General features: G+C 44.7%; 1 protein-coding gene across 11 annotated transcripts in view; it reads right to left on the reverse strand.

The window, feature by feature from the left end:
- Positions 1-6: 6 nt before the first annotated feature.
- The window catches only part of MAP4 (microtubule associated protein 4), a 112,952-nt gene continuing 89,536 nt past the window's right edge, over positions 7-23,422 (reverse strand). For 5 of the 11 annotated variants that reach the window (XM_085315930.1, XM_085315931.1, XM_085315926.1 and 2 more), the window contains exons 13-24: positions 21,018-21,118; positions 20,247-20,459; positions 18,317-18,494; positions 13,886-13,945; positions 13,353-13,729; positions 11,229-11,357; positions 9,537-9,629; positions 7,243-7,323; positions 4,564-4,645; positions 2,437-2,549; positions 327-504; positions 109-198 (exon numbers count right to left, since the gene is read on the reverse strand). In XM_085315930.1, coding sequence (XP_085172056.1) covers positions 191-198; positions 327-504; positions 2,437-2,549; positions 4,564-4,645; positions 7,243-7,323; positions 9,537-9,629; positions 11,229-11,357; positions 13,353-13,729; positions 13,886-13,945; positions 18,317-18,494; positions 20,247-20,459; positions 21,018-21,118 — 1,613 coding nt within the window. In that variant the 3' untranslated portion in view covers positions 109-190. Of the gene's footprint in view, positions 199-326; positions 505-2,436; positions 2,550-4,563; positions 4,646-7,242; positions 7,324-9,536; positions 9,630-11,228; positions 11,358-13,352; positions 13,730-13,885; positions 13,946-18,316; positions 18,495-20,246; positions 20,460-21,017; positions 21,119-23,422 lie in introns of all 11 variants that reach the window. The other 6 variants (XM_085315929.1, XM_085315932.1, XM_085315935.1 and 3 more) reach the window with 6 other exon arrangements.

Below are 23,422 nucleotides of genomic sequence, written 5' to 3' on the forward strand. Positions count from 1 at the left end.
GGGGGAAGCGCTGCTTGGGAAGGAGGGGGGGTCGGAGACGGCGGCGTCCGCTCCGTGGTCCGTCCGAGCCTCGGCCCTCGCACGGAACGGCGCCTCGGGAGACTCAATCTGCAGCGACACAAGGGCAGGAGGGGCGGGGGGGAGAGGGCAGGGGAGGAGGGGGACGGAAGACGACACCAGAATGTCATCGTTAGATGCCTGGAAAATAAAAGGCAATTTTCTGAATTAAAAAAAAAGAGGAGAGAGGCACAAAGCCCTGCAGCCGGCGCTTCGACGGGGCGCTCGCTCCCCGGCGCGGCGCCCGCGGGCCCGGCCCCGGCACTTACTTGTCTCTTGGATCCGAGCCTCGAAGGCCTGCGTGTCCCGCGGGTCGGCCCCGCTCGCCGCGACGGGCGCTGCCGGCCCCACGCCGTTCTCCCACGGAGCGGCGCCCGCCCGGGCCGCCGGCGCCTCGGTGCTCTGCGGGGCCGGCGGCAGCTGCGCCGGCTCCTCGCTCCCCTCCGCCTGCGAGGGCACAACGCGCACGGTCAGTAGCGGACGGGCAGCCCCTCGGCCCCCCACCGCCAGCCCGAGCTGCTGGGAAAGACCCGTCCTGCCGCCGGAAGGGGCGCCCGCCGTGCCCTGGCGCCGGGGGGGGAGCGCGGCACGGGGCGGCTCGCCCAGGCCCGCAGCGGCTCCGCTCCCAACCTGACCCAAAGTCTTATCCACCGCGTGGGCTGCGCTCGCTGCTCRGACTAGCTCAGGTCCTCTCCTCGTGGCCTAGGTAGCAACGCAAGCCAGCGGCGCATGGTGGCTCCACACCTACTTGCTGKGGCCTCAGCAAGCAGCAGCTTCTGGCCTCCCTTCTAGCCCGTGAACRGCTAACACTGATCTCTTGATGCTTCTACAGAAACTACGGGGACTYGGAAGATGCCCTCACGTCCAGCAAGTCATGGAGGACAGCCAAGATCTGCAGGATGCCACCRGGACATGGTTTAACCTCTGTATTACTAGGTGAGATTTCAGAGCCAACAAAACATGTCGGATGAGAATGCCATGGACCGAGACTCTTTCTTTGTACCATGGAGACGGGGTGAAATCAGACTCGTTCCAAACAAATAACCTCARTGAAAATCCCAGTTATCAGCAAATAGCACCAGTGTAACTGCCATGGACCAAACACTCCAGTAACCCAGAAGAGCCGGACAGAGTTACGGCGCGTTGCCTGTGCCGCCCAACTCATCAGCTACCTTCATAGCTACCTTCAGCCTTTCACATGCTGAGCTCAGATTTGCAGGGCTGAATTTTACACAAACAATTCAAGACAGGAGAGTCCTGATGCGTCCCCAACAAGTAACTGTCACCTCCTGCCTCGTTTTAATCAGGATGATTAAACAAACTAAACACTCTGGGGAGTTCTGCCGCGTGACCGGCTCTTTAGGATGGGGATGATTTCTTTCCAGTTCACGCAGCACCTACCACAATGGCTCACCCCAGCTGAACTCCAGGCCCTTCCACAACACAGAAGCGCTCACACAAAGCAGCACTGAGACAACCCCGGGAACTCAAAACGTTTAGGAGAGGTTTCTTTTCCTCACTCTTATCCCACTGCGGGCAAAGACTAAGCYGCAGTTTTGCAGTTCTCATGCAGGAACAGGGCAGTTTTCCCAGCTCCCAGTGTGCTACCAGCCAGTTCAGAAGCAGCAGTATTGCAAATAAAAGCCCCAGTGCTAGCGACTGTCTAAACATAATCTCCATCACTGCTCTAATCAGCATGTGGCGTGATCGGTCGGCCCCTGCATTCATCATTAGGCTATTCGAGCGGAGGTAATTTCCCTCCCTTAAAGAGCAGATGTCTCATTGGCGCAGCGAGACCTGCAGTTCACAGAACGGAGGCTGGGGGCAGTTTGAGTTACGATGTTCTCATGGGGAGAAGCGCTGAATCACACCGACTGCAAAGCAGCCATCCTTTCCCACCCGCGCGCAGAGGGGCCCTGGCTGGGCAGCAGCTGACATTACTCGCGAGGGACTGTTACCAGCTGAAAAGTGCTTCTGACAGCCCCAAGGTGCCGTCTCCTAGCACAGAGCACCTTGATCTCAGCAGCTTTACCAGGGCAGCAGAGGGGAGAAGAGGCACCCGCAGGCCATGCAGTTCCTCTACTGAACTTGTAGCTTACAGAGCAATCCCTGGTCTCGGATTCTTAGAGGAAGGATGCAAATGGGCAGCATGAGGCCTCCACGTAACACACAGCAGGGAGCACGTTCAGGCAGGCCACCAAAGTGGTTCGTGGCTCTCTTCAGCTCTTATTTATTCCTGAGGTTCATGACAGAGCCCACAGAAATAATAAGTRCACGGCTGTAAAAGGCTGAGGGGGGACTGGAATACATCAACAACAGGACAAGGAGAAGCAGCAAATCCAAACCCTGCCCCGATGAACCCACGCTTGCTGCACGCACCTTCACTGTTCCTCCTGCTGGCAAGTGTCCCACGTTGTCCAGAGAACCCACTTTTGCCTGGGCCTTCTCCTTGAAGTTCAGCTTCTGGTTCTCAATTTTGACATCTCCTCCTCCTAGAACAAGATTGAATAGGGGCAAACTTACTACCAAATCTGAAACAGTCACATTTGACATCTGTTCCCCTTCCCTGCAACACCGCAAAGGCACCCCTGGGATTCCTGTTTATTTTGGAGGAGGGATGCAGCCAACACATTGTGTCCAGCCTCTCTCCAGCCTAAAAACTGGCAAGGTCAAAGCTAGTGATCTCCGTCTGTGTAGGCTAAGACACAGTACAAGCAAGCAGGGGTGCACAGCAAAGCCCTGGAGGTGCCGYCAGGTAGGAAATGGCACATGTCAGGACAGACAAGCTGGAAGATAGATACAAGCCAACTGTCTTACTAGATCTGCTTCCAAATCTGTCTCCTGCAGAGGTGTGAAATGCTAGTTCAACCCAATCTCACATCAGTGCATTTATGATGCTTCATACCAACTGTCCACTCGTATCTGCATCCTCTGCCAAGTTCTCTAGTAGCTCAAGCCACTTGAGTAGTTGCTAGTGTTAGTAGATCCCACTCCTTTTCATTAACTGTGTTCCTTTGCTCGTTACCCATTCCCACTCCCACTCCATCATGGCAGTTGGTTGACTGACAGCTGTCTCCCTGACCAATGCAAGATGTAGACCCATGTGCCACTGCTTGAACTACTCAGGAGGCAGCAGTGCTTGCAGGGAGAAACCTGGATGGACCCTAGTGATTTCTTCAGGAGAACCTAAAGAAGGTCAGACGAACTACTGGAGATTTCTAGCAAGATTTTCCTGGATTTGGAGCACTGCAGGTCCTGTTAACAAGTAAGAGGTTATGTGCAGTCTATATTCTAATATTCTTCTCATAAAGCCATTTAAATATTACTGAACACAGCTTTGCTTCTCAGTGACAACATTAAATACAAGAAGTCCTCAGGCACTTCAGAAGCTTTACACGGCTGATGATGGAAGCCCAATGCTTCAGTCACACAAAAGCAGCTAAACAACATCTGACACTAGATAATTCTGGATGGATTATTCTGCTTTAATCAGCCCTGGATAAGAGCAGTTGTTGTCATGCACAGCTTGTTATTAGAGAGTACTGAATAAATGGAGGGTCATGTTTGTGGCACTGTGCTCTCAAAGCGGGAGTGCGTTTTCGAGGCACTGAACCATGGTGCTCTATGCACAAGGTTGAACTGCTTTCAACCTAACAGGACGACAGAGCGTGTACAGGAGCCTTCTAGAAGCAGACAAAGACAAGCCTGTAGTATTTGTTTTCAGCTGTGGCCAGTGAACTTTGTCACTCATGCATGAGTGTTTGAACACCAGGACTTTCCCTGTGCAGAGCAAGTGCCCTCAGATACAGACCAACCAGCAAAAACCAGTAAACTGACCATACTTCAGGGTCCTTCAAAAGTATCATTTAGCCAAGCCACCAACAGCCAAAATACCCTGAACTCCAGACTTGCCTATACTCCAGCTGAGCCAAGGGATGGTCATGGCTTGGTTAGAAAACCTGAGATTCACAGAAATTCATGCAGAATAATTGCTATGTTCTCTGCAGGGAGCAATGAATTCCTGCATACTCATTCCACAATGTGTCATTAAAGAGCTGAAAGTGTTTTACCTAAGACAATAATTGATACGGAACTATMGGCTAAAAAGTCCCTTGTATTTACTCTGAAGAAATGCAAGGAAGTTTCTTTAACCTTCCACAGTGTCGGTGTCAACACTGACAGAGCTGCTAAGCCTTTAAGCATGAATGAAGCTTCCAGGCTCCTGTAATGGAGTCATGCTACGTATTGACTTTTTTTTTCAAGTGAGGAGGAAGAACTGAATCAAAGCAATAGTTTATCTTCTCAGCCGGGATGAAACCCCACATCTCCTAATCCCCTCTTCCATCCATGAAACCACTAGGCATTGCTAACAATCTAGACAGTTCTCTTTGAAGCACCCTCTGAAAGCAACAAATCCTTTAAACTATTCCAGTTACTATCCAGGATAATATTAAAGTGACTTGCAATACACACAGACAAATCATTAGAAGATGATAAAATTGCTACCTGGTTTATGCTTGATATTTGCTTTAGAGCCACACTTGGAGGACACTTTGGAAAGGTCAACTTTCTTGTTCTGTATCTGCACCTAAAGAGACAAAAGGAAACAACTCAATGCAAGGAAACATTTCCTGTGAATCTGGAGGCCAACAGGCCACCTCAAATATCAGGTCATACGTTGTGAACTTGTGCCCCTTTTCCACTGAATAATTTTTTCCTATTAATTTCCTGGTCACTGTATGCCTAATGCTATAGTAGACTTTAGTAATATTTAAAGACCTCCACCAGCCAAATGTGGTTAATGTGAACAGACAGAAATGAGACCAGATAAAGCCAGCAGAGATGAACAGTGACCAGAAACAAGAGTCTTGAGTTTCTGGCACAGCCACGGAATACAAAAGCATTGGAAGCCAATTCCATTGCCATGTGCCCCAGACTGTTTCTGCCTAGGGCTAGCTCTGCCTCTGAAGATATAGACCACTGCCAGAGCAGCTTCAGATGGTTACCAGGAGAGATGTCATCTCATGCTTCTACTCAGAGAGACACTCTTGTGCCATAGGGTCATAGACACACCATCAGCTCCAGCCTTTTCTCTCTACCATCCTTAAGCAAGAYGCTGACTGACCCAAGCGTAATTTGTAATTGTTAAGATACATTTGCAGCCTCCTCACAATGGTCCTTCCTAGCTAAGGATAGGAGATGAGGTAGAGTCATCATGCCCAGATGGAACAAACTGCTTTCACAAGCTATCCTTGCTGTTTCTCAGAGCCAAAACACTCAGAGTGAGGACACTATGTCCTAGTATTATTTAATTTCATCCTACCAGTGACTTGATACTGGTACAGAAAACCTTCTATGAAAAATACAGAATGATGCAATCATGAAATCATGATATTCGTGACTCAGTAAGTGATTTTCTTTCAAGCCAATAATCAGCCAAATGTTCCAGCATGGTGTTTGTGGACAACAGCTTGGATTTGGAGAAAGGTGTTATCTCTGAGGACAAAGCCAAAGCCACAATGTCATAGATCTTATGCTTTTTCCTCAAAAAAAAAAAAAAAAAAAAAAAAAAAAAAAAAAAAAAAAAAAAAAAAAAGATTTTAGCCCTGACACCCAGCCTAAGTACATTGTATAGAGGCTTACTTCTGGTATTTTTAAACTCCTCAGGAAGCTGAGTTTCAGAAACCTAAGGGTCAAATTTTGTTTCGCTAAGCTGTGAAATGCCAGGTGGAAATGCTTAGTACCACCATTTTTACAGGAAAAAAACCAATTTTCTTCCTAGTAAGAGGATCGCCTCTCCCATGTTCGCACCCATCAGCTAGCCTCAAAGTTCTGCTACAGATTCTCTTTCAGAGAAAATGGAATTCATTCTTTTTGAATGCGGCAAGAGTTCTTTCCCTTCCAAACTACTCTAAAAGCTTACTGAGAATTAGCACGATAATTTGTAATACATTTTTCCTCAGGAAGCATAAATCCTGCCTGTACTTGGGAAGAGTGAAGAGTCAAAGCTCTCACATCTCGTTTGTTCAGAATCACAAGAGCAGGCAAATATAGCTCAACCTCCTGCTACGTAGTTCCATGCTAATGYGTTTCGTACCCTGACTCGGAGAAGGCAGACGCACCGAGAAGGTGAKATCACAGCCACTACATTTGATTTCATTAGAGGTTGCCAATAGAGTTGCTGGAGTTTTTATAATAAGAGTATTTGTTTGCTTGGAACTGGACTAAAACTGAGTTTAGTTTCACAGAAGTGCATTCAAAATGTAGCAACGTTCGTCACCAGCCGGGGTGGACGGACTCAGTTATGACTGCGTGATTTCACCTGGGGAACTAAACAGACCTGCACAGAAGTGTATTGCTTGCATGATTTCCAACACAAGTTTTGTTTAGCCTGCAATGGCAGATTGATTTAAATGTTTGACCTTGCCTTTACAGGGCCAGATACTAAGACTCAAGTGCCAGAACATTCAGACTTAAAAGTCAGAGAGGTTCAGACAGGAAGTGTGATCCTCACTTCTTTTTAGGTTTTCTMTCTCTGACCATTCACAACCCAAGTAATGCCACAGGGTAGAGAAACATATGTAAATTCCAAATCACCTTGTTCAAATCCTTACTGTTATTTTCTTTACAGTGAGAGGGGAAAAATAAAGTGCAACAAAGGCTTTTGCCCAGGGAATCTAATGATGTTTGTGTCAAATATTTCTATCAAATATAATGGAAGTAGCAACAACATCTACTGCTTTTGAACATGTCTTCTTAGGTGTCTTGGAGGGAAGGAGGGAAAAGTTATCTCCATGTACAGAAGACAAAATGGATGTCCATATGGAATTTACCTGACGAGCACCAATTAGTTCACTTGGGTAGGATGTCAAYCTCTTCTGCCAGAGCAACCCTGCAGCTGAATCAGAATTTCTTGCTAACCAAATCTCTTGTCCATATGATTCCTAAAAGCCTTTACTGAAGCCACAGCCTGGAATGATGGACTTTCCAGACATCCCCATCAGCAGGGTGCTTCAGGAATAAAACATCAGCAAATCTTTCAGAAGTGACTACTGAACAAGAAAACATTTTGGAAGAGGACACTAACATTACAGTGCCCCAAAGCAATGGAGTGGATATAAAAATGAATAAAAGGAAAACGCTGTTATAGGATGCCAGATTGGCCACTGTGTCTCTTCTACTCACATTGGTACTGCCTGGGCTGGGTTTGGGGGCGTTGGATAGCTGAGAACGACTGTCTGAAGCTGGTTTGGGGGCATTTGAAACCTGAAAATAACAAGCACTTTATTCTTAAAGAAAAAAGCATAAGCAGTGGAGCAAGGAGAAAAACTGCAACAGTAAGAAGAGAGTGTGGAAGAAGAGAAAAAGAAAGCAGGCACAGACACCTGTCCCCTAGAGTTGGAAATGTCCCCAAGACAGGACAGAAGAACAGCAAAATGCAAAGAGGAAGGGACAGGTTTGGCGAACTATTAGAAGAAATAATAATTCATCAATGTAGTTAATATAACAAGAAAAACATCTCCCATATGTAGAGCACGTTTCTGTACATTTTCCTGCCCCCAAAAAGGAAATGTACACGTGAGACCCCTTGCCCGTTAGAAGGTTGTACAACATAAGAATGGCAAAAATAAAGTGGATTATAAAACTCCTTTAAGGGCACAAGCACTTCAGTTGCAACAGCTGCTCTTTAACAGCACAGCCAAAGAGACTTCTGCCACAAAACAGGGATTATCTATAAACAGTCTGAACCAAATGTGGGTGACAAAATGAAGTGAAATATGCATTAGAACAGATGTGTATAGCTAGAGAAACTGTATCATGAGGGTACCCAATTCACACAGTCTCAGCCGCAGCTTTGCTTTCTGCGTTGCAAAGCAGAGATTTCTCCTGCCTGAGCGCTTCTGCAGAAGCTCCATGCACATACACACGCATCCCTGTAAACTTTAGGTAAGTCACAGAGGTATCAAGTACAAACGGTAAATATCCCACCGCTGGTGGRTACCAGCGCACTGGAAGGCAAGAAGGACAGCACAGACGGTCGTAAGCCAACAACTCCCAACAGGAAGCGAAGCCTAGTTTAAGTGACCATTGCATGTATGATTGCAACTTCTGCCCTTCAACATCTCAGAAGAAAAGCTGCAACCAATCTGTAAAGAACAAGTTTGTTAAAATCTCCAGAAAGTCTTTGGTAGCCTCTTGCAAGGATTTCAGCAAGATTTGGTCATGTAAAGATTCAGCCAGCTAGGCAAGTACACACACATTTCCCAGGAAGAGCGGCCGCAGCAGTTTGTGCCACAGTCACGTCCCACGCAGCAGTCGCACCCTCCGGACGACACGGCTAACAGAACTTGCTGAGTGACGGCAAGTCTAGCCCCAGAAATTGAGCATCTGCAGACTGARGATGCAAATTACCTGCCGGGGTCATTGGAGAAGCAGCGGTGCAAGGACCTGCTCTTCCTTTTTTGTTAGGGTCTAATCCTGCCACCGTGCCCAGCCAGGGGAACAGGCAGAAGGCACCAACTGCCTCCAACGTGACGTAAAGCGAGGACACGAGGAAGCTCATCGACACCGGCTCTTGTGCCCTGGGCACAGGGAAAGCACTGAAGATGTGCTAGCTGGACAGCTCTCCTTTTGGTCGCCGCGCACGTATAAACAGCATGGAAGAACTCCCTTGCACTTCAGTACTCCATTGCCTTTTTGAAATCATCCTAGACTTGTACTTCTACAACCTGTCACTAGTACAAACAGGCTAGCATAGATTCGCTAAAGTAGTACAGATTGTGTCAACAGGGAAACAAGCCTGCCAAGCTACCACAATGTTTTCAAAACCTTTACTATCTACCTTCATTTGAAAGACTCAGGATATAATACTCCAAATCAGGTCCACAAACATCAAGGATTAGCCCTCTATCTTAATAAGCTCAACTCTGTTACCAGAGACACTAGTAGCTTTTAAATTTAGAAATCAATCACAGCTCAAAGATTAAGTCCCAGAGTATTTGCCTCCTCCTTTTTCAATGTGTCCCTTCTTATGGAACAAGAAGGGAAATTAATCTGACCTCAGGCTTGCTCTATTAGCCAGTAAAGAGTAATGGGTACTTCTAGGGCACAATTCATTTCATCCTAAAATCAGACATGTAAAGCAGGTCAGAGGACTGATGAAGTGCCTCCATCTACAAAGGGAATTCAGGGTGAACGGACTCCAGAGGTCAGGGCACACCACACATTCGGTCAATGAATACCACGGATGCCACGTGAGAAACAGGTCAGCTGCACTGCTACTACAATGAAACGAAACACACCCAAAGATTCAACCTAGCATCTCCTGGAAAAGCACTCTCCMGCCTACGGCCCTTTCAGCAGCCCTGTGATCCTGCCATACCTGTCTGCCTGAAACACAGTATTAAGACCCACAAATAAAAGTGTAGTACAAGAAAAGGAGTTAGTGGAAAGACAGCTTGCCCAGAGCCCATACTTACATTCCCACCTCCAGGGACATGCTTAATATTGTCCTTGGACCCACACTTGGACTGAACATGGCTGTAGTTCGCTTTTTTGGAGACTATCTGGACCTGGAACGTTACAGAACGGGAAAACAACACAAGGGAAGAGGACTGGTTAGAACTGTCATACGGCAGGCTGGAGCGGATGCTCTAACATGGATAAACAAGGAGGTGTGTTAAACTCGACCCAACGCCAGTATTAGGTGTGAAAGCAATAGAGGAGGAGAGTGAGAAAAAAAGTGAACGAGACAAGAGGCTGCACAGACAGTGTTAGTGCAAGAGCATAAGCACTACGGTGAACGAGCACTCATCCACACCCCGGTTAGCGCTCCCCGAGCGCCCGCCTGCCTGAAGGACCAGTCTGGTGTGCGCTGGTGGTTCCCACACGAAGCCTCCTAGGAGACCTCTGGTGGGAATGTCCCCAGGGCCCACCGAGCCGTGCGTTCAAGCACTGAACTGGCTCAGCTGCCTCCTTCCCTGCATGGGTCCGAAACCGCGGAGTCGCTGCTTCTAACAAACCGATTAATTGGTTATTCTCCGCGTTTTAAACTATTTCCATTTGTCTGGATTGACTCCAGTCTTTGGTAATGTCTTCCAAAACCTCTGGACAGCATAGCCCAGAGTGAGAAACAGCTTCTCTGTTGAAGGCTGTAAAACCTCCAGTCAAATTTTATCAGAACTACTCTAATGTTAATTAAATGGATGCACTGCTTCTCCTTTAAACTGATTCCGACTTTTTCAAAAATACAAGAGGACTCTGCTAAATGAGCTGGCTTTCACTCGCAAAGGTGGTAACTGAGCGAGAGCAACAGGTCCATTACTACACAAGGTTAGTTACAACAAGTGCTTAGTCTAGGAGTTATTTAACACAGCACAGAACGTGGCAGAAGCTGTATCCTGGCATATTTCTAAAAAGAGGTGACAATTCAAAGCTCAAAAGGAACCACCAGAACTCCCTCACTTTAAACAGGTTTCCAAAAGCTACTTTGCCTGTTTAGAAGGGCTGGATTCAGTGCAACAGCCGTTCCGAAACGCACTCTTGCCGTGTGGTTTTACACTGGCTTGCTGACTTCTCTAAGGTGCAGATTAACGGGCTCTACCTGATAATATCYGAGCTCCACCAGCATTACGGCCACTGCCTCCTCGCTTCCCATCCACAGCCCTTGGCTCACGTACTGAAGTACGACRTCACGACAGAGCGTCAGAGTAAACTAATGGGGACCCTCTGCCATGTGCACTTCAAGAGCATCGATGCAGCTACGCTGGGAAAATTGCTGGGAAAATTAAGCTGTTAATGTTCTGCAACCTTAACGGAAATAAGCAGTGCTGAACTAAAACCCTCCCCCTTGTTACCAACTCGTGTCATGTATGAAGACTTGTCTTTAAAGGAAATTTCCAACTCAAAGTGAAAACGGAGGACTCTGCTTTGAAAGCATTCACGGCAGGCATTGATTGAAAAGACTGTCTACAGTGGGGATCACCCAGGATGCCTCTCGACACGTGTTTAACCGAGAGCATCGTAGGGTTTACAAGAAAAACGGAAAAGTGTCTGTGCAAGGGACAGTGACACTGATAGAAGAAAGCAGAAGAGCAAAGAGAAGGGAAAGTGACTCAAAATGGAAATGTTTTCCTTCATCTTCCACAGATAAAAGTCTGAAATAAACTCACTTTCCCATTGGGCTGCTTTGGGGTACCCTCTTTTGTTACAGCTGTTTTAGTAGGAGGCATTTTAGAGACCGCATTGGGTTCAGGCTTTCGCGCAGCACCGGTTGAGTCTGGCTTTTTCTCTACTTTCCCCTAGATGGAGACAAACGGATGATTTCAACCAGAAAGAGCAGAAGTGCGGGCAGGAAAGCATGGAGCACGAGCCACCCAGGCAACCTCAGCGGAGCAGGCAAGCCCGGGATAACTTCGCACGGGCTCCAGCTCTCGGGCAAGGTATGATCCCGTGCCCAGGGAGGACTGACGTGGGAGGGGAAGGGAAGCAGCTGCACCCGGACGTGCAGTGGGCGCTCTGCGGTCCCTACGTCAGTAACGAGGGAAAGCTCTTCGTTTCTCAACAAGCTTGTAGGTGCCCTTCATCAAGTAYGTCACCACTTCCCACCGTCACAGTGGCAGGTCTCCTTGTGAACACAGTATACTATATCCCACGGGAAAACAAAATAATAAACCCAATCTTTTAATAACCCAACAGCAGTGTCTGACTCTTTTCTTCATGCTGAAGATGCTACACAGTTCTTGGCGACCAACGTATCTCCTGGCTGATTTCCTTCGCCTCTGCGCTCCAAGTGCTCTGCTGGATGCAGATACACTCGGCTTCCGTTTCTGGTTTCTCACCCACACACTGATCTGACTCAGGCTTTGAGATCACCAGCTGTTTTTCTTTTTCTTTCTTTTATTAAAAAAAAAAMCCCAACAAACGCAGRTGAACCTAATTAAGTGAGTAAAGCAGAAAATTGAATGAAAATTACAGGTTTTAGAAAAACTCAGCAGCTACCTGAGAACATCCATTCTAATCTAGATCCAGATAAGTGCAGAAGAACCTGAATTTTCCTGGACCAGCATAAATGCTATATTCCACTAACCTACCAGAAACAGAACAGTAAACTAAAGACCTCCAGCAGTCCTAAGGTATTCTCATACTCTTACACATCCCAGCATACGTAAGACAACTTTGAAGACTATGAAAAAGGCAACACTTTTCTTCAATTGTATAGTTGTTAAGTTTTACCACTTCTAGTAAAAAAATTTACAGAATAAAGGACAGTAGAAATAAATATAAAAATAATTTGCCTTAAACTGGCACAGTCAACCCRGAAGCTGAAAAGCTCTGCAATCCTTCAGAGCCCTAACACAGTTTAAAACAGGATAATTTCAAGTGTTTGCTTTGACCAGATGGCTGAAGGATTTGTGAGCTTCAATTTATTTTCAAGTTGCGCTATATAGTATTTGAAAGGGTCACCCTCCTCCRGCTTCAAAAATCTTTCAGTAGATTTGGTTCATCATTTCCAGAAGCTCTCTGTTTTGAAGAGTAGAAGTTTGTCTTCTAGACTTCTCAGCTCTAAGTACCATATTATGACCTACAAGATGACTTCAAATCCTCATAGGAGTGCTACAGGTACATCCCMAAACCTTTATCATTTACATGGTAAATATTCATAATGAAATAGTAATTTAAGCCCATTACTGATCAAGAGCCTCAAGTTACATCTGTGTACATGTTCTTCCCCATCCTACAGCTCTTTCACTGTTATTGTCTCCCTTTCTTGTGGCCACCAGAGGTTATCATCCCAGAGCAGCAGAGGCAGACCTGCTCCATTTTGGCTGTAGGCCTGATGGGTTGGGCAGAGCCCTGGCTCCTAGGCATGGGGGACTTGCCTGAATCCAGGTTTCCTGCACTGCAGTGCATTATTTKACCTTCAACACCCTTCAGCAGGCTCAATTCCTCTATTCCCAGGCAAAGTTTTGGAATACAGAGAAGGTTTGAGCTTTCAATACTARCTAGTTTCTCCACTGGAATACACGGCAGGGAAACTGAACCACAGCTTTGGATTTCTGTACATATGCCAGGAAACCCTATGAAGGCTCTTAAGGTGGATTCCTTCTGCACACTAGTATCACTGCCTTGTTAATGCCTTGTGCACACACCAAGAACCCAAAGAGGAGCTCTGCAGAGTATAAATACGAGAAGAGCGGTGATTACACAGCCACCAAAATTAGCAAAGAGCGCCCATAATGCTTAAGAGCTATGGTTTCAAAACACACATGGTTTTCGAGACGGAAAAGACTTACCTTTCCTCCACCAGGCTGATGCTTAATATTATCTGTTGATCCAATTTTGGAACGTACGTTTTTCAGATCCGGAGCAGAAACACTGCTGGTTGGGCGAGGTGGCTTGGAAACGGTGCTGGGTTTAGTTGGGGCCTTAGCAGCTGGTTTTTTAGCATCCGCTGTTGTGCTTGAGGTTGTGGTGGGTTTGGCTGCAGCAGGTTTTTTAGCATCTGCTGTTGCACTCGAGGTTGTGGTGGGTTTGGCTGCAGCAGGCTTGGGTTTGGGACGACTGGTGGCCACGCCAGGTAGGGCGGGCGTGCTTGAGGTGGCAGTGGAAGGAGTGGTGGCGCCACTTTTCACGGCGTTTCCAGGAGCACTCTTAGGGCGGCTCACGTCTGCTACAATGATCAGTGACAGGTGGAGGGAGGGAAAAAGACTGATCAGATGGCACTAACGCAAACTTCCCTGGACTCCTAAAGACATACAGCAGCCTTTCCAGTAAACACACCCACACACAACAGGATTTGATTTAGACAGAAACTGAACAAAATTACCTGATGGCGACTTTGTAGCTGTCTTCTTGGCATCTGCAGGCTTTGCATCAGTCTTAATAGCTGCCCAATACAAAAGACACGGTGTCACGATGAGTTTGATTAGCACTTCAGAGAGCACGAGTTTGCCCGGCCCTGAGTTTGCCCAGCCCCGGGCACAGCTTCCCCGCAGGGYCAGCACAGGCTCTCCCCAGCTCCTTACATACTGATGCTCCTCTGGACCCAAGATACCCATTTCTAAAAAGCTCTTTGAGAGAAAGCATCTCCAGAGCGGACTGCTCTGTCTGAGCACCTGGCTGAACGCCTCCACATCACAACAGCGATACTTGCTCGTGTCTTCCAGCAAAAGCATCAATTCTAGGCAAAAGGAAGGCTAAGAAGATGCTGCAACACAGCTCGGGCATAGATTTGCATCTTGTTTTTTCTTAAAACAACTTTCTGTATCTGAAAGCACTTCCTCTAATGCTGTTTTAATTCTGCCCCAATTACATTTYGTAAAACATTTTACAGCCTTTCTTTATCAAACTGCAAAAGCAAAACCACATTTGTCCATTTATAACCTGCATACCATTGCTAGATCGACTCTAACCCAATGCTGACTTTTCTCACATGGAAGTTATTGCACATATTTTGGTCTCTGTTGTAATTGTATAAAACTAAACATCACTAAACGGAATATACACCTTTAGGTAAACACTAGCAATAGCGATCTGATTACATTTCACCTAGGCACGGGACAGTCTAAAGCAGGAATAAATTTATACTTTGCAAAGCAGAAGAAAACCACATACAAAAAGTGATCMAGGAAAAAGCATGGCCTAAAGAAAATAAAAACAGAACCTTACTTCTAAATAGGTCACTTGATAATGAAATTGCAGCATTTGGACTATCAGTGATGGAGAACTTGGGCTAAAATYTGTTTCACTTCAACAGCCAAATGAAGGCGACATTGAGAACAAAAACCAAATGGCTACAGAAAACTCATTAAGTTAGAAATCATGGATTACAGAAAATTGATAAAAAGGATACTGATGACTGATTAAAAAAAGGAAGAAAAGAAATAAAAGATCTACATGCAGATAACTTCCACCTGAGAGTCCTAAAACGATGCTCAAGATCCTTGCCTTCCAAAATATAATTTCCAACTGTCTTAGATTTTTAGGTAAATTCAAGTAGTTGGAAGGGTACTTACAAAATGCCAATACAGAAAAGAGCAAAAAAGAGACAGATGACAGGCCAAATCAGTCTGGAGCATTCCACCTAGTCTTCACCAAGAGCATTCAATTAAACACCTCTGACGAGATACTAGCTAATGAGATGAAACAGAAGTTGATCTGGGATGAATTAATARGTCTTTAAGGACAGGTATATAATTAATACCAATCACTTGAAAAATAGGTCCTGTCAAACAAATCTAATCTTATTGTATGAGACTGTTAGTTGAGAAAACTGATTGCATGGATGGAATGTACTTAGCTTTTATAAAGGTAGAARGACTAATATGGTACTTAGATATAGAAGAGAGGTAGTTATTTCTGTTCATGTCAGTGGGGAGTCAAATGCTGGAACATTTTAATGTCATTGGTGTGTGATGCTGAAAATCTTGAGAATGACAAAGCTACTGGTCAAAAAGAGAAGTGATCTTATAAAAAGGTACAAGTCAATTCCCCAGGGAGAGAAAAATAAAACACTGTGCAGCTCACGACTGTCATCTAGTAAAACAAGTGATTAAGATCTAATACCTGGAAAAATAAAACCAGGTAACTTCAAAACAAGCCACTATACACACATTGTATAAGAGCAGGAATGACTAAACACTTGAGCMAACCTCAAGAAAGTAGCAGAGCTGCTTTTGACACATGGAAAGAACGAGCAGACGTCTTAACATCATCTTTAGCCAGGAACATTAGCTGGCTCAGTGGTAGGTGGTCAGAGAAACTGAATCGCCAATGATACATAGAAGATCAGAAGAGAACCAGMTCTCCATCACATACATCTATGTGTCTGACTGAAGTTACATCTCTACCACCWAATCTGAATTTGTTAATGTTTGAGTCATTTTGGTTCCCCTTCAGGCTTCACAGCCTCCACAACTCCAGACAGTTYAGAAGACTGTTCAGTCTCTTTCGCACCCTTCCTTTCTCCTCTTCAAAACAAGACTCCTCTCCTGCCATTCAGGACTCCCCTCCGCATTTCCAGAGCCAGACAAAAGTGCTCTAACTGCTGATGGGATTTCACCAGCTGACCTCATCTCCACTGTCCACCCTATTCCCTCACCACCCTTTGCCARTGTCCCAGACGGCTGATGGAGAAGCCTCTTCCCCTCTGCATCTTGCCATTTGGAACAACCTTCTCGGATCTCTGCATCGTTAACTCCATCTCTTTTCAAATGTCATCAGAAAACACTTCTTTCTCCTTTGTTTGGGCTCAATTTTGGAAAGAGAAATTAACTTAATTGAACTCATTAAAATGTGTTAAGCATTCTAGGCTACAGTTTGTATGGAGGACTACACAGAACGAATTGCACAAGAAGGTCCACAGGATCAGTTAAGGTGCATGGCTCTTGGGAAGTGCAATACACTTCCTCAGTACAGGACTAATTATATTTTCCTCTAAAGCATAAAGTAAGGGATATATATCTGGCCAAATACATTTCAACATCATTAAAAYACAGACACTATTGTCTTAGGAAAGACAGGTTATGAATTTGTGCTTTGGGACCCTTAGAATAGAACAACTAATACTCATCAGTCTTACTGCATGCTTACTGGCAAATTTTAATAATTGATTAATGAGATATAGTCAGTAAAAAGACTTGAGAATATGTAATTACATTTTTATCAGAAATTAAATATCTTAAACCCCATTATGGGGACTGCAAATAGTGTTTTCACGCTCATGTTTCACACCGGTTGCGTAAAAGAAATGGGAAGCGCCTTCTTCAGCAACTGTGCCCTGAGCAGGGGCCAGCACAGCTTTCCGATAAAGTGAAGGTGGTTTCCGCTCCAAATTCTTCCTGCATTAGTCATGAGGGGAAAACCAAAAGGTTTTCTCCAGCTACAAAAAGAAGGTGAAGAAGCTCTTTCTTCATGAAAGCTGCTATCTGCATCCATTTTAGGAGCCATTTCTAAGAAGTTTCCATTATCRCTACAGGTAGCTAAGGAAATTCATCTTTGTGAAGCAAAAGGGTATTTCGACCAAACAAGCACAGCACACGAGTCCAGTCAAAAGTCCTCTGCTTCAATGGCATCGAAAGTGAGACTTGTGTCCATTCTGCAACCGAGCCCCTCTACTCTGCTTCAAGCTCCCCTAAGCTGCTCCTGAGTGCAAACATTTTCTTAATGATAACAATAACTGACAGAAAATAAAGGTATGGCTCAATCCCATAAACAAYCTAGGTTATCTAAAATACAAGCCAGTGTCTTCTCACCTGAATGTTATTTAAATCTGGCTTTACTTCAGGTCTAAACGTGGAAATTGCTATCAAATAAACAGCAAGCACAATTATTTTAAGGCCTAAAACCTAGAGAATTTCATTTCACAGTTACAGTATGGAGAACTTTACAGGTGAGCTAGTACACTTCCATTCCAGTTAGCAATGTACCAAAACAAAGTGTACCATTTTTCCAGATTAACTGCTGCAATGGCTAACCATCTTCATTTCCAATTCTGCCTTTATCAGCAGCTGTTTTTCTGCTATAACAGCATGTGACACACTTTTAAGCATTTTCTCCATATCAGTTCAACTTTCTTTTGGGTAACCTAGATTGAATGCTTTAAGTCTAATTCTGTAGGTTTGTTTTCCCYAAGTTTTAAATCGTTTTCAAGAGCTTATTCTAACTATTATTATTACAAAGTACAGACTCAGTAGCTCCCTTATTCTTAAATCAAGTATGTCCAGTAAGTACATTAGCCTTGAATCTCACAGAGCTGTAGCAAGACCTCATGTTCAGCTGGTAAWCCAAGCTGGCTTTCAAGATCATTCAGGCTTGCTTTTTGGAAGYGGAAACCCTATGGAGAAAAGAAGTCTAACCTACAGTCTCTGTGCCCTGACACAGGATCTTGTCTTATGCTGTATTAAAAAGGTTATTTCAACTATTATCATGCCTCCAATCAACTTCTGACAAAGAGGCCAGCTTACACCTCCCAGCACTACTGCTGCAGAGCAGCTTGGTCTTCTCATACGGGGCTACACTGCAAGGTTCTGTTCTGTTTTGATCTGCAGATCTGTAAGATTGTTTATTGGGAGACTGACTTTAACAAGCTGATGGGGCCACAGGGAGATGGCAACACAGTGACTCCCACAGTGACACAGGAACAAGTGCTCAGATGCACTGGAATAAGTGATAGATAAATACTTTCCTGAGAACTGCCCGTGCTACTTGCACAAAAATGTGCAGCAGAAAGAGAAAAGAAAAKCAAGCAAGCACTTACATGTTGGCCTCTTCGGTGGAGACGCAGCAGTGTTTTTCAGAGCAGATGCTGCGGCGACCGGAGATGCCGCAGTTGTCCTGGGAGTAGCTGGGCTGGTCTTGACGGCAGTTCGAGGTGTCACAGACGATGGYGGCTTTGACAGTGAGGTCCGCTTATCTGGGCTCTTTGCATCTGTAACCTGGAAAGGAACAGGCTGCATTAAAGCCAATACTTCACTTGTATACGTCAATCTGTTTGTCAGCAAGAAGTCAGAAATAAAGTTAATTTATTTTTCTAATAGAGAAGGTAAAATTGTTTAAATTCTTTAGCACATAAGCCAGGTGCTGTTGAAACAACATAATGCAAAAGATAAAAAAATATATACATATAATTAAGTTATGCAGAAGTGGCTGATCATATTTAGCGCAGGACACAGAATGCAGATCCTGCTGAATACAAGACTTCATCTGTATCTGCTCCAGAGTTAATGTGCAGAGTCCATTTACAGATGTGCATGGGGCAAAATCCGTCCTCTGGGAATACTTTTGAAGTGAGTTCCTTCTTTCACAAGGAAAAATATTTTCTAAGTTAGAAAGGCATTTTTTAAAGCACCCAGGACATAAGAGATCAAACAGTTTATGAACAAGTGACCCATCAGGGACAAACATGAAATAGTTTTCCTAATGGAAAATGAACCATGGACACTGCTCAATCCAGTGCCTGGCTTAACCTAGAAGTTCAGTACTTGAAGACAAATGAGATGAGACTGATCACCTCAAAAAAAAGGGGGGGGGATTTAGAAAGATGCAAAAACTTAAATAAAACAGAAAACACTTGTTCACGAAAAAGTCCACAGATCTGTGCCATTTTGATTTATCTTGAAAACCGCCCAGTCAGTGCACTCTGTCYGTTTGGAATTTAGCTCAGGACAGCATGCTCAGTATTACCTACCCAAGGGCCAGCATTTCCATAAAAAGATATGCTGACTTTGTCCTAACACCTATGGATTTCTGCCTATGTTTTCATATATATGTATTTTTTAATACACACATTCAAATACAGTTCCTTAAGTGTAAAGTGTAGTACAAACGCTGGCACGTAAACATCAGCTGAAGACTTCTGAAGCTGATGTTAACATTCCCTTCCAGTCTGAATGCCACTAGCATATGATAACTTGTGTGCAAAGGATGATGAACAGAAACGTCTTCAAACTCAAGCGATATAAACATACAGATTAGATTTTAAGTAGTCAAATGCATTTAGAACAGATGTAAAAAAAAGGTAGAATAATTTCAGCTGTCAATCTGAATGAAAGCAGAAAATTCACTAGATTTTTGAAATTCAGCTCAATCTGTTTCCAGGCAAAAACTTTTTTATAACATTTCYATAGTGTTTAAAATTGATCAGACTGATCTGACCAATATTATTTGTTTGTTTTCTTCCAGAAATGGAGTGCTAACCACCAATACTGAAGCTCTCCATGCAGTTTTCCCATACTCTTCCCTGGTTTTAGCAGTTACTCTAAGTTTGCAATCTCTCTCTCTCTCTCTCTCTCTCTCTCTCTATATATATATATATGTATGCATATACATATATCTGTGTATGTATATATATATATCTATTAAAAAATCTGTATTCTCCCTTTTGTAGTAGGGAGCAAGAAAAGGAAAGAACGCCCTGTTTACCTTGTGGCAGTTCACAAGGAAAATCATGGTAATCAGTCAAGTTTAATTCTCTCCTCTGTGATGACACATAAAATTGAACGTTTGGGACTTGAAGCTGCAACAGGGTTATGGGAAGCTGATGTAGCTCTCATAACAGTGAATCAGGTTCTCGACCTTATTTTCCCATGATTAGCACTAGAGTTACGTTTTAATTTGTGGGTAAAACGGTTGGGAAGTTAATGTGAAAAGTTCTCGGCGCTCCCACGCAAAAGCAAATGGTCTCTTACCTTTGGTTTAGCCTCCTTTGGAGTTAAGGTGGCGGGACGTGTGGTAGTGGTGGCCGGGCGCTTAGGAGTGGCGGCCGCAGTGGGACCTGCAGTAGGGCTGGTGGGTTTTTTGTTTTGGCCAGGCGTAGCAGAGGCTGGCCGCTTGGGGCTGGTAGCGGACAGAGGCCTGGCTTTCGGTGCGGCAGGCTTTGCTGATGGTGTGGATGCTGCAGGCTTTACGTTTTTTCAAAAAGCAAAATCCAGTACAAAAGCAAAAAAAAAAAAAAATACAACAAAACACAGTGCATTGTAAACCAAAAGATCAAGCTGTAAGAACATAAAAATGATATTTAAAATCAAATGAAAAAAAAATAATTAGCTTTCTGTTTTCTGAGTGCAAAARGAAATCCAAAGCGAAGCTGCAGTAGAGGGCTGATTTTTGCCATTCAGTCCAATCGGAACAAGGGTTACTCCAGCGACAGCCAAAGCAACCGAAGGAGTCGCTGGTACAGCCGGGACCAGTAATCGGGTGTTCCTGGCACCTAGTCCCACGAGCAGGGCACGGCTTCCCAGGGCTGCAAGCGCCAGCACCGGGCCCGCTCGGCTCCAGGGGCCGGGCGCCAGGAGCCTGCCCCCGCACCCCATCTTTGCGACCGAACGCCTCCGTTTGGGCAAAGCGGCTCCTGAGTGGCAGCTCAGAAAACAGAACGTGGGTCACCATGGCTTAAGCAGTGGAAAAGCTGGCAAACTAAAACCACGGAAGGGAGCGCCTGACCACGAAGCGGGGCCTACCTTTGCTTTCTTCTCAGGGCTTGGGGGAAGCTCCTTGTTTGGAGGTGTGGTGATATCATTCCCTGTCACCACTTCAGCCGGTTTGGTCTCTTCTGGTTTTGCTGTCAAAATAAAGAAAGACGATTTCTTAAGCTTAGGCTCTTTTGTTTTGGTGGGGTCTTTTTTTTTCTTTTCTTTCTTTTTTTTTTTTTTACACAGTAACAGGAGAAGACAGAAGTGAGACAGTTACAGGTTGGCTGTTTCTGGAAAAGTCTCCAAGAGTCAGAATAGGTACAAGAAGGAGGATTTCTGCTACGTTGGGGCACGCCAACACAAGGTCATCCAGATGCCATCAGCATCCAATTACTTCAATTACGCCACAGTGAGAAAAGAGACAGCAGATGCAGAAAACATCTGTTTTAATGAACATAGAAACTTTCCCATCTTTCAAGTTCTTAAAAAATCAAGTTGTCAGAGTGTTAATATTTAAGTTCTGACTTCCTTCAGCTTTTGTACTCTGACCGTTATCCTGAGGTAGGACATTTTCAAGCTAACCCTCCTTGGATCTATTCTTTTGTTACTGCCGCTTCTTCTTGACCTTTCTTCTCCCATATCTCAGTYTACAGCAACTGCCCGTGACCACACTTTACCATGAACAGTAAAGTACCACCATGAATGAGGAACATTCCCAGCAGCCAAAGGAGCTAGACGAACACCAGGAAAGGTTGAAAAGGAAARGAGTCATACGGAAACATTCCAACACTGCGACTTGTTCGTATGGAAATCGGCACAGGTCAGGCTGCTGTACACAGAGTTTCACAGCGCCCAAAGCTGCAAGTACATCTGCTACAAGAGTCAAAGACTGCCAGATTGTCGCAACTGCAATTTTTGCAATTGCTCATTTTTGTCATCGTCACCAAAGGTTTTTACGATGAGTCAGGAAAACTGACTATACATGTTCTCCTCTTAATAGGAGCACTGCAGCCACCACCCCTGCTTTGCTCTGATGGTAGATGGTAGCCACCATCTACMTGCAACAGACTCTAAAGCATTGCAAAGCCTTCAGCAAGAGAACAAATAACGTCCTCCACCAAGATAAACAACATAACGAAACATCAATTTAGAAGCAATTTCACTAAAACTTTAGGACACCTGAGGACCAACGACAGAACCGTCACGGTTCTTTGCACTGTGAGATGCCTAAGAGGCACCACCAGCTTCCCCAGAAACTCAGCGGTGTTACTGTACAACTCTACTTGCTATGAGCTGTTTTCTGTTGCAATTCCTGTGCTATTTGCATTGTACGAAGGAAACGGCGCAAACAACCCATCACAAGCGTATTCATTTTCCCCTTGTCATCTGGGGATTAAAATAAAGAGCATCTGTATTGGATGTTTCTTTTTATAACAACACTACAGGCTTGTCATGCTGCAGCGCATGATAAGGGACCCGCAGACAATAGCGTAGCAATTCCAACAGTAAAGAGGTTGTTTTCCACCTCTTTTGAAGATTACTATTTATATTTCACTTTTTCTTGCTTGTCAGTCTTCAAGGGAGAGTCTCAAAGAATATTCCAGTTGTGGTAGAAATTCCACTGCTGAAGCCAGCAAAATAAATTGGTGTCTTCTGCCATTTTGGGGATGCCCAACCACACAGTGCTTGGGGCTTTTTGCTTTTCTTTCTTCCCCCCTCCTTTTTATTTTCTGACTCCATAATAAATTTTAGCATTTTTTTCTTCCGTTGTCTTAGTTTCTATCTAGTCACTCAGCTTCCAAATGATATTAAGTGTCACAGAGCATTAAATTTAACAWGCGTTGAAATTTAACGTAGCATCACCAAGCTGACTGAGCCACGTGGCAGGATAACCCACGTGTAGGTTAAGTTATATTTGTAAATAAATAAATAAAATACGTAATAATTATGAACCCAGGATATCCAAGTAGAGAACTTAGCTATTTCCTGGGGCACCACTGACAGGACCGTTGTTCAGGTTGCATTTATTATAGCCTCTGCTCGGCCAGGGGCCAGGGTTAGACAATATTGTTTTAATGCAAAATTCTTAAGAATCAAGGCTCTTTCACGTGCATCTAGACAGTCCATCTTTTGCAGCTAATCTGTCTTGGCTCCTCCAGACTAGTTTTCTCCACTGAGTTTTGATCAGCCTTTTCTTTCTCCCTTGTTTAGTTTGTTGATTTTATCTACAGCAATACTAGAAGAAGCGACTGTGGCCAAGAGCTCCTGTTTGTGAACAGTGCGTGTCTGTGCGTTTGCTGCTCTTTGCTTCCCGTGCCTAGAGATTCACCGTGARCCCCCTCCTCTCAGATACTGTAGCTATCAAGGTGACTTTGGATCAAGYAGAAGCTACCTTTCATCTGCAGCCARTCGTTACTATTATTTCAGCTAATTCAGCAGCAACGTTACACCTC

The sequence above is a fragment of the Rhea americana genome, unplaced genomic scaffold (assembly GCF_003343005.1).
Source record: "Rhea americana isolate MKP2758 unplaced genomic scaffold, rheAme1 scaffold_443, whole genome shotgun sequence".
Taxonomy (NCBI): domain Eukaryota; kingdom Metazoa; phylum Chordata; class Aves; order Rheiformes; family Rheidae; genus Rhea; species Rhea americana.